We start from the raw sequence: 14,760 nt of genomic DNA, 5'->3' as shown, positions 1-14,760 counted from the left end.
ACACATTAAAAGAAAATTTCAATACAGGGTCAGTTAAACTGTATTCCTATTTCTTCAACCCCACTTGCCCTGTACAAAGAATCCTTTCAGTTTAGTTTCATTAGAGTCTTGCATCTCTACTACCCACTATGCTCCTCCTCTGGATTCACCTAATGTCCAAAGGGCTCCTGCATGGATGACTCCTTATCCCTCAGGAGTGGGGAAGTAATGCATCCAGCAGGCAACTCCTCACTTCACAACTCCATAAATTCTCGTTGCTCCAGCAGAGAGTAGAGAAAGTTATAAAGAACTGTCTTGTCTCCTGTGACTCAGGCTTCAATGCCAAGAAACCATTCATTTCATCTGCCAGTCACATATATGGACAAAATCAGAAGACTCCTATGCAAATATTCAAAGGGATAGAAGGAAATAAAAAGAAACTAGGAAGAAAAAGAAAAAATATATAAAGAGACAGTAAAGGAATCAGAGTAGAAAGGGCAGAATAAGGAGAAAACTAGGTCATACTAACTGTGGTTCAGTACAATAGAAAAGAGAAGGGATGAATTTGTATAGGAGGGTAAATATTTCTATACATGAAACTTTTAAAAGCAAAATTTTACATAAGAATGAGTACCTCCAAGTTAAATTAAAGCTCCCATATACAACTCAAGCTCTCTTTTCCACTTTAAAAAAAGTAGGAATGAAATTCTGAATATAAAACTTACTATATGTCATACTAACATTTAACAATGGGACCCAAATACAGTATTGTTAACTCCCAATCTTGAGGGTAGAGTACTTAGTTTGCAGATTAAACGTGAGGAGAAAAAAGATTGCGAAGAAAAGCTTAAATTACTACAAGTCAGGGGAAACATCCACATATTAGAAGGAACCTATTTCTCAGAAATACACAGTAATAAGCAGAGGTCCAGTTTGCACCCTCCTCTCTGCCATCAGTAACCCCCATCACAGCAGGCCCTCCCTGAGCTGGGCACTGGCAAGCAGCTATCATCAGGATCCCACCGGGAGGACAGAAACAAGGAGGTGGACAGGGCGGCAGTGGCAGCCGTCAAATGACTGACCACCGAAACTCACGAGACGTACGCGAAACTCACCTCCCGTTCGGAGAGCCGCAGCAAGCATCTCCCTACACTTTAACCGCACAGAATCAGAAGTGCTTGGTGCCCGAGGAAAAGACGAAACGTAAGTGTCTCGGGCATTTGTCTCATCCTTTCTGCTGCTTACGTTGCCACTGGAGCTACTGAAGTACACGTACACACACACACCAAAAAGAAGTCAGGAAAACTCTCTTAAAGTGAATATCGTTACTATCACTCTCTAAAAACAAAAATTTGGGGCATAAATATATGAAACTGTATTTCAGTGACTTACATGAAAAAAAATTGCCTGCATATAGATTAAAAAGTTAAAATTTTAGTAAAGATGACACAAATCTCATGTCTTTTATTTTTTTAACCTTGATCATCCTTTTAAACATTAAACAATATTTTTCATATAGAAAATACACATTACAGCTCAATACAACAACTGCAAAGCAAGGATCTTGGTTATGACAGGGGTAAAGGGATGGCACCAGAGAATATGACCGCTCTCGACCAAAAACAGAGGGGAAAATGCTTGAAAAACCCTGTTGCAACTAGACAACCAGGGAGGTTTACACATACAACACCCACTTTAGGATAAAAACCACGTGTAGTGAGAAGTAGTTGTGAAAATACAACAATGTCTCTTAATTTCTCCCCAGAAACATCAATTCAATCAGGACAGTTGAGCAATTTTTCCAGTCAGCCTAATCATTTCCACTACTTCTGATTAACTTCCTACATTAGATTCTTAGCAAAATACCTTGCTGACTGGTTTCAGCTAACTTTATCCCAGTGCAGATTTCTGCCACAAACCTTTCCAGATGAAGCCAGCCCTCCACCCCACGGATGTGAGTGGCTGCGCTCACAGACAGCCCATGCAGGCAGGGCGGCCGCTCTGCAGGCCTTCAGAGTCCTGCTGCCCGTCTCCCAGAGTGCCGTCTACACACAGGTCTGTGTCTGCGGCCACCAGCCCGAGCTTCTCACGGGCAAAGGTGAGCATTCACTCAGTTCACTCCTCTCTGTGCCCCGGGGCACAGCACCCAGCTTTCAGCGCACACCAATGAGCACGCCCTGTTTACAAACGCCACTCTCGGCTCCTTCAAGGACGAGCTCACTCTGTGCCCATTGGCCCAACGCCTCGCTCGCCCCTGGGAGCTGCCAGGAGGACGATGGGCCTTCTCCCCTCACGTCACCACCTCTGGCGCCACTTCTGACATTCTAAGCAGCTAACCGCACCACTTTCTCCTTAAATCCTTACACCAAGGCGTAAAACCCTCCTCACCTGCAACTCACTTAGATCTAACCTTCTATCTTCCTTTAGATGATACCTCAGACTCATTTCTCCAATATTTTACAATTTTCTTCACTGTTTGAATGAGTGAGAGTGTGTGTATGTGTGTCTGTGTGTGTGTGTGTGTGTGTATGGAGATACCAATCACTTACCTCGTCAGACTTTGTACAAAATAATCCTATGCTTTTGTAGAAAGGCTCTATCCCTAAACTTCAATTACTTAAAACTGATGAAAATATACTAAGAACTTACTCCTCCTTCAATGTCTATTTAAAATATTTGTCTATACCTTTATATATTATATTCCAGGCATTAAATCATTCATTACTTTGAATGTAACACAACTGAAAGCATGTGTTAAACAATCCATAAATTATGGCCTGTACTTTTCAAAAATATCAAGGTCATGAAAGACAATGACAGACTGAAGCATTACTCTAGATTAAAGGAGCCAGATATGATAACCAAATGCAATGTGACCCGAGATGATATTTTGGGAAATTATTTTTCCTTTGCAACAAAAGATATTATTGGGACGCATGGTAAAATATGAACAAGGTCTGCAGATCAGGAAAAAGTATCAGATTAATGTTAATGTTCAGATATTGATATCTGTATTGTGGCTATCTGTGAGAAAATGTCCTTGTTCTTAGAAAAGACACATTGATGTATTTAGCATTTAGGGGTATAAAGGGCATAATGTCTGTAAATTATTCTTGTCTGGTTCAAAATAAAACTCGTGTGCATATTCATTTATACACACATATGCAAATACATATATAAATATCACTGGGGCAATTTGGGAGTTCTCTGCACTATTCATACCATTTTCTAAAAGCCCAAAATTATCTCAAAATAGTTAGAAAAAAACTGAATAAACTTTATTAACAACTGGTGTTTAACTCTATCTTTAGCTTACCTTTTTTATCATCAAGTTAGTTAGTACTTCTACATAAAAAAACAGTGTAGGGGATGTTAATCACAGCTGATTAATAAAAAATGAGGAGTACGTTATCAATCTGGGGAAAATATTGAGAAGTAAATGGAGTTAAAGTAGGTGGCCTAAAATGTGCGTGTGTGAGAATCACCTGAAGGGCTTGTTAAAACACGTGGCTGGCACCACCACCAGAAACCCTGGTTCTGTAATTCCAGGGTAGAGCCCAAGAATCTGCTTTTCACAAAGCTGCCAGGTTTGCTCCTGGGGACCACCCTTTGAGAAGTACTGCTCTAAGTCAAAGTCAAGCCTCCCAAGAACAGAGGGTATGTATTTAATCTACTGAATAATAGGCACATCCCTGATCACGTCAGCATGGGGACACAGCACAGTTCACTGCATGTCACAGGAAAGAATAAATGCAAAGCCCTCTTAAGTGGCAAAGGAATAACTTGAACTCTTCATTACTGAACACGTTTTAAGTTCTTACAACAAACAGCTAAATTGGGAAGGAAAACAGAACCATGAAGAGGAGAAACAGATTCAGGGACAAAAATATCTAAAACAGAAATGTGGCAAATAAAGGAAGTAACCACATGAACCCTAGTCACCTAGTCAGTCCCCCCACTACCACCTCTCCCAGTGCCACCCCAGGGCCCATCCAACTACACTCGCCAAGTGCAATGTAAATCATTTCTCTTTTACGTAGTATCTTCTAACTCTCTTTTAAATTTCCAAGAAATCTTATAAGAAATCTTAGATATCTGGCTATATACATTTATACTGATTCTGTGTGATTGGAAAAAAGAAGGAGTACAGACATGGGATCAGAAGACCATGGAGGAAGTGACGTTCAAATAAAACTATGACCTTCAACATAAATGAGTTTCCATAAAGTGAAATACCTTTCTTCTCTTGCTTCAGGGCTATTCTGTGATGTAACTGCAGTATCTTTTTTCTTTTCTTCAGAGTCTTTATCTGTTGATGGTCCATCTGAAAATTTATGAAATTCCTAAGTTGTTAGCACTTGTTTAAACAAAACAAGACAAAACAAAACATGGGACTGCTACATGTTATCAAGCTATTTATGCAACCAAAAAAACCCCCACTAAAATCCTAAGTTTTTAACAAGTAAATGAAGTTTATGCAAGCTATTCTATTAGCATATGTACATGGGTGCTCAGTCGGCATTCCCAAATAAACTCCTTCATTTGGTGGGAACCATAAATTCATACGCCAGTGGTAACAAAAGGGAGAAAAGTATTCAGAACAAGGGAAGGAAGGAATATGGGAAAACATTAGCACTGTCATTTAAAATACTGAAAGTGCAAAGCATATACAGCTATATCGTTTTGATAATTTTTCATGAAGTCAAAAAATTTGAGGTGGTACTCAAAATACAAATAAATATTTCAGGGATAGTAAACAAAGAACATTTTCATAGAATACACTTCAGGATTATTAGTTAGGCCTACCCAGCACCTCCTCTACCTTAAAGAATCTGTAAACTAATACAGATTATTAATACTAATAGAGCACAAGCTTTAAGACTTAAGGAAGTGAGCAATTAGGCATGGGGAAATAAAGTACGTAAAATAGGCTGGGTCAAGGCAATACTTCAGCACTGAAAAGAAACATTCATGTTTAAATCAACCAAAACAGCCTTGAAGCTAGGTTCAGAAAATGTTTGGATCTACTGTGTAACCCACTTTGATCTACATTTTGATCCCTACATGAGCTACATAAATAAGAACTACATAAATAATTCCATTCTCCACATCCCTCTGTATAGAATACAGAAGAACAAACATCCAACTGTGTGGCAGGACCACCTAGGCAACTCTAAGCATGCCCTCGTGCTCAAGCTCCCATCCCAAACCATTCCATCCAAATCTCTGGCAGTGAGGCATGAGCGTCACCAGATGACCTAATACACCAACCCGGATGACACTGACTGACCGAGAATGGTCCCAATCACAATTCTAGAACTTCACTTGTAAATGTTAGGGTGACCAAACCTGAAACACAATTCAAGTCCCTATGACACACGTCAGTTCTCACACACCAATTTTATTGCCCCCTTTATTTTATAATTCCCCTGGAAGGCCTAAACACACTACAGTATTGTGAGGTAGAAAACAAAGATCAATAATGACATTACAGAATATAGCAAGGACTAAGACGTATTCCCAAAGTAACAGGTAGAAAGCTTCGGAAAGGTGATGTAACCAGGCGATACTGTCTAACAAGCGTCCAGTGATGGTGGGGGAGCAGTAAAGCAGCTCTAGTGCAGTGTGTACTGGGGCAGTCCTCTGAGAAGGCAGGGCAGTAGAGGTATGACCAGTCTTAAAAACATTCCTACTCTGTGAACTGAGTGCCGTGGGTAATAGAGCAGAACCCCGGGGAAGTGCTCCAGCGCTGGGCTCAGACTGTCTGCAGATCACATCCCACCCTGGCTACTCACTACCAATCCAGCTGCGCACAAGGTGCCTAATCTCTCAGTGCCTCGGCTGCCTCATCACAAAATGCGGGTTACAACAGCACCAAGCACACCGGATCGTCAGGAGAACTAAACGCACTAATACAGGTCAATGCTTGGCATATCTTTTTTTTTTTTATTTTTTGCAGTATGCGGGCCTCTCACTGTTGTGGCCTCTCCCGTTGCGGAGCACAGGCTCCGGACGCGCAGGCTCAGCGGCCATGGCTCACGGGCCCAGCCGCTCTGCGGCATGTGGGATCTTCCCAGACCGGGGCACGAACCCGTGTCCCCTGCATCGGCAGGTGGACTCTCAACCACTGCGCCACCAGGGAAGCCCAATGCTTGGCATATCTTAAGTATTCAAAACTGTGCTACCTGGAAGCAGCAGATCTTCCAGAAATCTAGCTAACAATCTAAAGAAAAAGTTTTAAGCAGAGAGAGATTCATCACCCAGTAGATTATTCTGAAGCCAATAAAAATGAGCTATGATGATGGAAAAATACAAAAAAATTCCACTAAAAAGACAATATAGGGCTTCCCTAGTGGCGCAGTGGTTGAGCATCCGCCTGACGATGCAGGGGACACGGGTTCGTGCTCCGGTCTGGGAAGATCCCACATGCCGCGGAGCGGCTGGGCCCGTGAGCCATGGCCGCTGAGCCTGCGCGTCCGGAACCTGTGCTCCGCAACGGGAGAAGCCACAACAGTGAGAGGCCCGCGTACCGCAAAAAAAAAAAAGACAATATAAGTATACAGAGCATAAGTAAAATTACAGTTGAAGCAAAATTCATGTACCAGGAGGAAAAAGAGGAGAAAATACAAGATATTAACTGACAGTTGTATTTAGAGAGAGATTTAATAAGGATGATTTTTCCCTCCTCCAACTCTCCAAATTTTATTTAATGAACATGTAAATCTTTTAGGATAAATAAAAACATTTTTATAGAAGAACTTGTACTGATATTAGATACCTCCAATAAGTATACAAGAGTAAAACTTCTTTAAGATTAAATGAACATAACTGCAATGTCCACTCTTTTCTCCCACAAAACGTAAACCATTCTTTCCAGAAATAAAAATGTACATATATGGTCCTTAATCAACTTTCTGTTGCTAATTTTAATTACTTTAGAATGTGGAATTAATTTAAAATTTAAACGAAATATAGAGTTTCAGTGTGTCTTTAAAGATCAGCCTTTTTAAAAAAGCTTTTTATTCGGAAAGAACTCAACAATTGCACAGATGTTATAAGAAAGTATTACAAACAGCTTTACTCAGACCCCCCCCCCAACTGTTTAACATTTTGGTACACTTCCTTCCTCACTCATTCATCCCCCAGCCCCCGGCATGCACATACACACGCATGTGCAGACACATACACACTCACACGCACCACTGTGTGCACAAAGACACATCTCTTTTGAACCACTGGAAAATGAGTAGCAGATACTATGCTCCCTTATCCCTGAATACTTCACTATGAATTCCCTAAGAATAAAGAAATTCATGTATATAACCACAGTAAGTAGATCCAGCAATGATACAAGATTGTTTACCTACCCACTGACCTTATAAAATTCCGCCAATTATCCCAATAATGATCTTTATAGCAATGTTTCCTTCTGGTTAGGAATCCAATACAGGATCATATATTACATTAGTTTTCTTAAGATAAGACTTTCTAAATTTTATAGGCTTTACAATTTTTGGTTCCTAGTTTCCAAGTTCTTGTAAGTAACAAGTCTTTTATTATTACTATTGCTGTCTATGAAATTTTAAAAGCTTCGCTTTTTCTATTTTCTCTTCCATATAAGGCTGATAACTGCTAGGGAAATGGCTCATTCCAGGGCTGGGTTAGATAAGCCCAACATATTTTGTGATGCCAGAATGTCAGAGAGATTAAAAAAAAAAAAAAACACACACACAACTGAAGGGAGCTTGTCAAAGGGACACAGGAACCAGTTTGAAGGGGTGCCCACTGGTCAAAGCTGGGACAATATAAATACCAAAATAAATATGAACAGTAATGGATTATAATCCATTATATAGAATAAGAATCCACGTGCCCACGCTAATAATAGAAAAAGAACTGGGAGGTAAAAGGAGGGTTCTTTCTTATAGAATGATAACGTATAAATACTGAAGAAGTAGAAAAGCTAGAAAATCGTAACTTTGCAACTGTCACTGTAAAGGGTGGTTTCGGCAACAATCGGTGGGTACTAACTGGGGCTGGGGCGGGGGGGGGGGGGGGGCCCGATGGGGAACAAGATGGTTTCAGGGTCTTAAAGTGACCACCACAGAACTCCTACTAGATACAAGAGGAAAAATCATAAACGATGCAGTGCACACCTCGGCTGGGTCTCAACCTTAACACCACCCTGCCTCTGCACGTGATACCTGGGAAAGACACAACACACGTATGCAGTACCTCAACTGTGGATGTGCAACCAGATCTAGTCATGAGAAAATGCCAGATAAACCCCAAATAAGGACATGTTATTAAAAACAAAGCAGGGAATTCGCTGGCGGTCCAGTGGTTAGGACTCCGCAATTTCACTGCCATGGGCTCGGGTTCAATCCCTGGTCAGGGAACTAAGATCCCACAAGCTGCGCTGTGCAGCCCCAAAAAACAAAACAAAGAAACAAAAACCCACACACAACAACAAAGGGGGGAGGGGGGAGGGGCATGCGTTCTTCAAAAGTCAATGTACTAAAAGAACTATTCCACATTGGCAGACTAGATTACATGGTCCTGGACTGGGTCCTGTTCTGGAGGAGAGAAAAGCTGGAAGGATCATTACTGGGACAACTGACAAAACTGCAACATGCACTGCAGAGTAACGTACTGCACCAATGTTAAATTTCCTGAATTTCCTGTATTATGATTACATAAGAAAATAAACTTGTTCCAAGAACACACACACTTAAGTATTAAAGAGTAAATAAAGCATGACAGAGGCAACCTATTCACAAATGGTTCAGAAAAAATATGTGTGTGTGAGAGTATATACATACAGAGGAGAGAGAATATGACAGAACAAATATGGCAAATGTTAAAAATTAATGATCTAGAAAAAGGACACGTTGAGTTATTTTTATTATTCTTGCAAATTTTCTGTAAGTTAGAAAACTATTTCAAAAACCTTTTCCATAAGTGTCACACCTTCCCCCCCGGAGGAAAACTTTCTTCTTAAAGAGGCAATTCAGTTGTAAATGTTGAAAAACAAGAAAGCTAAATCTGACTAGTTTAAAAAGTAGAACCCTCAAGGAAGTCAGACTAAAGCCGCCTCCAGTATTATAAGGCACTGATTTCAAAACATCTATATTCATTAAGAGAAAAAGAATACAACAACCCAATGTCTGAAGAAACCAGAACATCATAAATATATGTAATGGAAGATTGATTATACCTAATAACTTTTTCCAGGATTTGATGAGGGACTTTGCTAAAGATGTAACTTCTTCATCTGTGCTCTGCTTGCGAATAGCATTCACTGACATTCCGATTCTTGTGGACTGCAAGGCAATGACAAAAAAATACGTATAAGCGATTTTATTTCAGGCAATTCATTGTTTCCTTTTCTTCTTTCCCAGATGCCTGTGTCCATTTTAGAACAGAAAAAAAATCAATTATCTGAATTCTTTTAGTGGTAGACTGTAGACTTAAGACACAGACGTCTTCAAATCAAACATTAGATGCATCAAGGTTCTCATCACTGAGACCTGCAAGCATGTAACCTGCTACTAAAGTAAGGCTGGTTAACTAGCACAATGAAATCAGTCTTTCCCACAAGAGAAGAACAGAAGATAAAGTGTCTGTGTTTGTACACAAGGCAGGCTGATGCAACCACGGCTAACACACGCACTTTGCTTCTCTACATTCTCCTACAGATTACTCTGTACACCGCCTGTTGCAACTTGTAAGGACACCCAAACAAATACCACCACCCACAGAGGTTTAAACACCAGCACATAATCACAGATATTAAGAATGGATGTCACAGAACACAGATAATTTGACTGTGGCGACACTACATGCCCAGGGTTATGCTGGGAGCGTCCATATTCATTACCCTTCCTAACAGCCCTTTAAAGTCGAGATCATTATCCCTATTTTTAAAGATGAACAGACTAGAAGTATCAATAAATAACTGCCCAGCATCACACCACTACTAACTGGCAAAACTGGATTTTAATCCAGGTCTGTTACCTCCAAAGTCCATGCTCTTTCCAACACATCAACGGTTTTCAAATTGTGCTTAAAGAACACAAAGGCAATGACAGGCCAATTATGGATGATAAATTAAAAATGGTAAATTTAGTAAGTTCAGGTTGTCAGTAGACAATCTTTCAAAATATGGATATGGAAGAACAAAATAACAAAAGGAATTGTTAGTGAGAAAATAAAGAGAAGGGAACTCCTGCTATAAACTTTAAGGCCGAGAAATAAATGGGTCCTTAAGATTTCCTTTTAAATTATTCAAAGTACTCAACAAAGAGAATCGGGACAGTTGCTCAAGAGTCTAGAATATGTGTCTGGCTGGAGTGCCCTGTGTTCTCTCTTGGAGAGCTGAGCAAGGCGGATGAAGGTGCCACAGCAGAGAGACACAGGGGACTCATGACCCTAAAACTCCAAGATGATTTGAGATTAGTGTTTTGGGGATTTTTTTCCCACAGAAAGTGGCTTCTTTCTGGTAGAAAATAATACGTTCTTAGAACTCTTTTCAGTGAAGAAAAGACTTTTAGAACTTTAGAATGCTTTAGAACTTCTCTAAAGCACTACTTTGTTAGCTGGTGTAGCAGGCACTTCAATGTAGAAAACCTTCCAGAGGCAGGTGCCTGGGCGGGCGGCACAGCTCAGTCTCGTCGTCTCCGAGCCGCCCCACAGGATGCTGCTAACGTGCTGACTGCTACCGCCCCGATGCCTGTGGCGCCCCTCCTTCCCCAGCGCCTGACCCCCGCCTAGAAGAAAACCCAATTTTGGCATGAGTGGAGGAAATAACTTGAGTCACTAATACAGTTCTGGAGCTTGGGATCAACACGGATTGGCAAAGAAAATGGGACTTTAGGAGGTGGTCAGAGGCGAGCAAAGGTATAAGATTATGAACAAACCGTGTACTGTAGAGTGACTGCTTTTTAATTATCACAGAACGTTCTGATCACTAAAGAGACCAAACCTAAGCTCTGCTTAAAACCTAAGAAAACCCATAAGGAGAACACAGGGATCTGTAATAAACATGCTCACCTAAGGGAGAGATTGTCCAGTCAAGAATAATGAGAAACGAGGCTGTGGAGGTAGAGTGAAACACTAAGATTATTTGAATAAGTTTGTTTCTTCCTTTCAGGAGGTATTTTGGGAAGAGTAGAAGAAAGTAGAAAGAGGAAAGGACTATGAAGCTATCCGACAGCACTGCTCTAGGATATAAACTCAGCTACACAGCAGAATCTACATCTGTTTCACAGGCATCTCAAAACCCAATGGATCCAAAATTATCCTTTATCTCTTTACCCTTCCACCTTTATTTCCTTCTCATCCCAACCCCACCACATTAGGTTTTCTTGAATTTTGCTTTACTGTAAAATGGCACCATCTACCCAGTCACCACGGCAAACACCTCAGTCATCCTAAACTCCACCTTCTCCTTCACCCCCCCCATCTGGTTGGCTACCAATTCTTGTAGGTTGTCCCTCAATAACAAGTACCCCTTCTCTCCGCTCCTACTGCTACGCCCTTAGTTCAGGCCCTCATCACTGCTCCCTGAGCACCTGCGTCAGTCAACAAGCTTCCCGATTCTTCCTCCCTGCAAACCTGGGCACGCACTCCCCCGCCCCCTGCCACCGGGCAGGATGCTCTCAGGACCGCAGCTGCAGCCTGCATGCCAGCCAGCCTGTGTCTTCAACCCTGCATCAGACTTCCTCCACCTGAACAGGTCGCACTGCTTCCACATCCTGCTTTCTCTGCTGGAATACCCTTCCCGGTCCTATCTGCCTAGGGAGAACCTATTCATGTTTTGAGACTCAGTTTACACTTTATCACCATATGAAGGCTTTCCTGAGCCTCCCAGGTTAAGATTAAGGAATCAGATTAAGAAGTAAACTTCTTTGTGCTTCTTTCTTGCCCTACCTATAACAAACACAATAAATCCCCCATATACAAACCTTCAGGTTGCGAACTTGCAAAGATGCGAACGGGTGTTCGCATGTCCAATCACATAAGTTAGTTCTATTTGAGGAGGCACTGTTAGTTTTTGAGGCACAGGACCCAAACGCAGAATGGTACACGAAGGTTGCAGAGGCCGTTCAGAATGCAATCCAGTGCTACCATGTCATCTATGATGAGAAAAAAAGAGCTACTACCCAGACACCACTGGACCGTTTTTTCAAGAGGGTAGATAGACTTGAATCCGGCAAGGAACCAGAACCTGTGCCATCAGCGTCAGGCATGAGTGAAATGGCAGGTCGCCCTCCGTCTGCTATTGCTGAGGATACTTCAGCTCTACCATCGCCCACCTCCTCTCCCTCCTCCAGTCAGTAACTCTTCCTGCCTGTTCACTCGATGGCAGCCCCTGGATGCCAGCTGTTATACCGTGCTATTGTACTTTCCAAGATACTGTACTGTAAGATTAAAAATGTTTTCTTTATTTTTTGTTTGTTTTTTAATGTATTATTTGTGTGAAAAGTATTATAAACCTATTACCGTACAGTACGATATAGCCGATTGTATTGGTTGGGTACCTAGGCTAACTTTGTGGGACTTACAAACAAATTAGACTTATGAATGAGCTCTTGGAACAGAACTCGTTCGTATGTAGGGGACTTACTGTAAATCCTATACAGACGTCTATCTGGGCAACTATACCTTTCTGTTTGTTTACATGGCAGTTTTCCTCTACTAGACTTGAAGCTCAATGAGGGGGAAAGACCATATTTTATGCATCTTTATAACCCCAACACAATTTCTAATCCTAATAAAAACTCAAATGTTTGTTATATAAATACATAAACTTTCCAAGGAACGAAGCAAAAAAAAAAAAATCCGAAGTGTGTTATAAATGATAATCCTACCCAAACTCCACAGCCTCTATAAAACTACCCATCTCTTAAACAAACGGTGAGGTTACTGTTGTTTTCCATGTGGCTATCCCCACACAGAACTGCTGGGATAAGGCCACATCTAGGTGGTAAGGTACGGACACAAACTCAAGGTTATTCTCAGAGCTGACTTGCCAGAGCTGCTGATCCTTGGACAATCTGAACTGAGAAGACAGGACTTAATGACTTGCTTCCCTTCTCCTTCTTAGAGGAGGCATTCTTAACCTTTTTCCCACCATGGATCCCTTTGGTAAACTGAAGCTTATGGACTCCTCCTCAGAATGCTTTTTAAATGGATTAAATAAATACATAGGATTACAAAGAAAAGCAGTTATATAAAGTTACAAAATGTTTTCTTAAATGTGATACAGTAATGTATGTGCTCCTTTATTGAAACATTTAAATAAGATCTAGCGTAACATATAAGAGCTACCATGATAATGGGCAAAAACACGCGTCAGTATATCTGAGGTTAAAATATCTGTGATTTCTTTCAGTTAGTCATAAATACTAATTCAACTGTGGTTTACTGCCTTCATAATTGAAAGAAATGCTCGATTTCAGTTAGATATTAGTGAAAATACATGTGATTTCTTTTCCTCAACCACGTACACACCCCTGTCACCCTTCCCTAAATTCTGACTTAATGGAATGGAAATATCAAAGGCGGCACTCATGGATGATAAGAAATGTGTAGTAGAAAATAGCCAGATTCATCTCACAATTCAGCTTCCTTTTTAACATTGTGACTTGTGTTAAAGTTGTATTTTTATGTTTTAGTCCAGCTGCAACATTAATAATGACTCTACACAATGACGACGAGACACCCGACTGTGCACAGGGCAGGCCGGCGCTGAGAGAGGGAGAAGAGCGAGCGACCCTTGCACCCTCACCCTCAGGCCAGCTTCACGCAGCACAGCTGGCGACCGCAGATCCAGAAAGGGAAATCTTGGGAGATCAAGTCAGGGCCAAGAGTCCAACTTCCTTTCATAGTGAGTTTCACTCCCACTGTCAACCTCTGAGGGTATGTTTTATTCTTCCTGAGAAAGGCAACATTTTTCTATAATGGTAACTTAGTAGACTACTGATTTACGTTACCATCTCAAAAAAACAAGTTAATAATGTTTCACCATAACAGGAAAATACAAAAATACCTATTCAAAAATTATGATACATATTAACACATACCTGTAATAATTCCAAGGTCATGGGAATATTCTTAAGCTCCTTCAGTAAATCCAATGCTCCAGCCTGTAAAATAAAATAATTTCAAACTGAATTTCCCAGATAGTAAAGCAAGGAGTAACTAGAGATCTAAATTTATATTTTCCTATCCACAATTCACTACGGCTCACTTATTCATGTGAGGAGAATGGTATATAGATATATAGATGAGAGAGAGAGAGAGAAAGAGTTTTCCAAACAGGGGTTGCAACTCACTAGAGGATCATAAAATGCATTTACTGGGTTATAACCCACACCTAAGTGTTGTTTTGTGAAAGTTTACTTTCACCAGTATTTGTCTATATGTGCCCCAATTACAAATATAAAATGTTTCTTACTGTGGTGGTACAACACATCCCAAAATTCATGGAGGGCAGCTGCCTGGGGACGTGGGAATGGCAGCAGTGGGGAGGGTCCCCAAAATGCCGCAGCACCTCCAGCATTCCCGAGGGGCATCACTTCCCTGGAATTCTCACGAGGCCCCTGTACCTCGCTGCTCAGTCACAAGAACACTGCTGTCTACCTGATTCTTGCAAAGCAGTAAAAAGCAAATTCTAAAAGGAAATCCACAGTTAATATCTGCGTTAAGCTGGCAGGCCTGTCCACTGTCAGGTGCCACCTAGAATCAAAGGCTCCCACGTTAGCTGAGGAAGACGGA

The 14,760-nt window shown here is 41.1% G+C and overlaps 1 protein-coding gene across 1 annotated transcript in view; it reads right to left on the bottom strand.

The window, feature by feature from the left end:
• The window catches only part of TCEA1 (transcription elongation factor A1), a 33,120-nt gene that overhangs the window by 10,465 nt on the left and 7,895 nt on the right, over window positions 1-14,760 (bottom strand). The window contains exons 2-5 of the mRNA XM_067712330.1: window positions 14,067-14,129; window positions 9,197-9,302; window positions 4,216-4,303; window positions 1,095-1,240 (exon numbers count right to left, since the gene is read on the bottom strand). Coding sequence (XP_067568431.1) covers window positions 1,095-1,240; window positions 4,216-4,303; window positions 9,197-9,302; window positions 14,067-14,129 — 403 coding nt within the window. The remainder of the gene's footprint in view (window positions 1-1,094; window positions 1,241-4,215; window positions 4,304-9,196; window positions 9,303-14,066; window positions 14,130-14,760) is intronic.

Source organism: Pseudorca crassidens, chromosome 17 (genome assembly GCF_039906515.1).
Source record: "Pseudorca crassidens isolate mPseCra1 chromosome 17, mPseCra1.hap1, whole genome shotgun sequence".
NCBI lineage: Eukaryota > Metazoa > Chordata > Mammalia > Artiodactyla > Delphinidae > Pseudorca > Pseudorca crassidens.
Note: the sequence above shows the minus strand (reverse complement) of the source record. Positions and strands in the feature narration are given on the sequence as shown.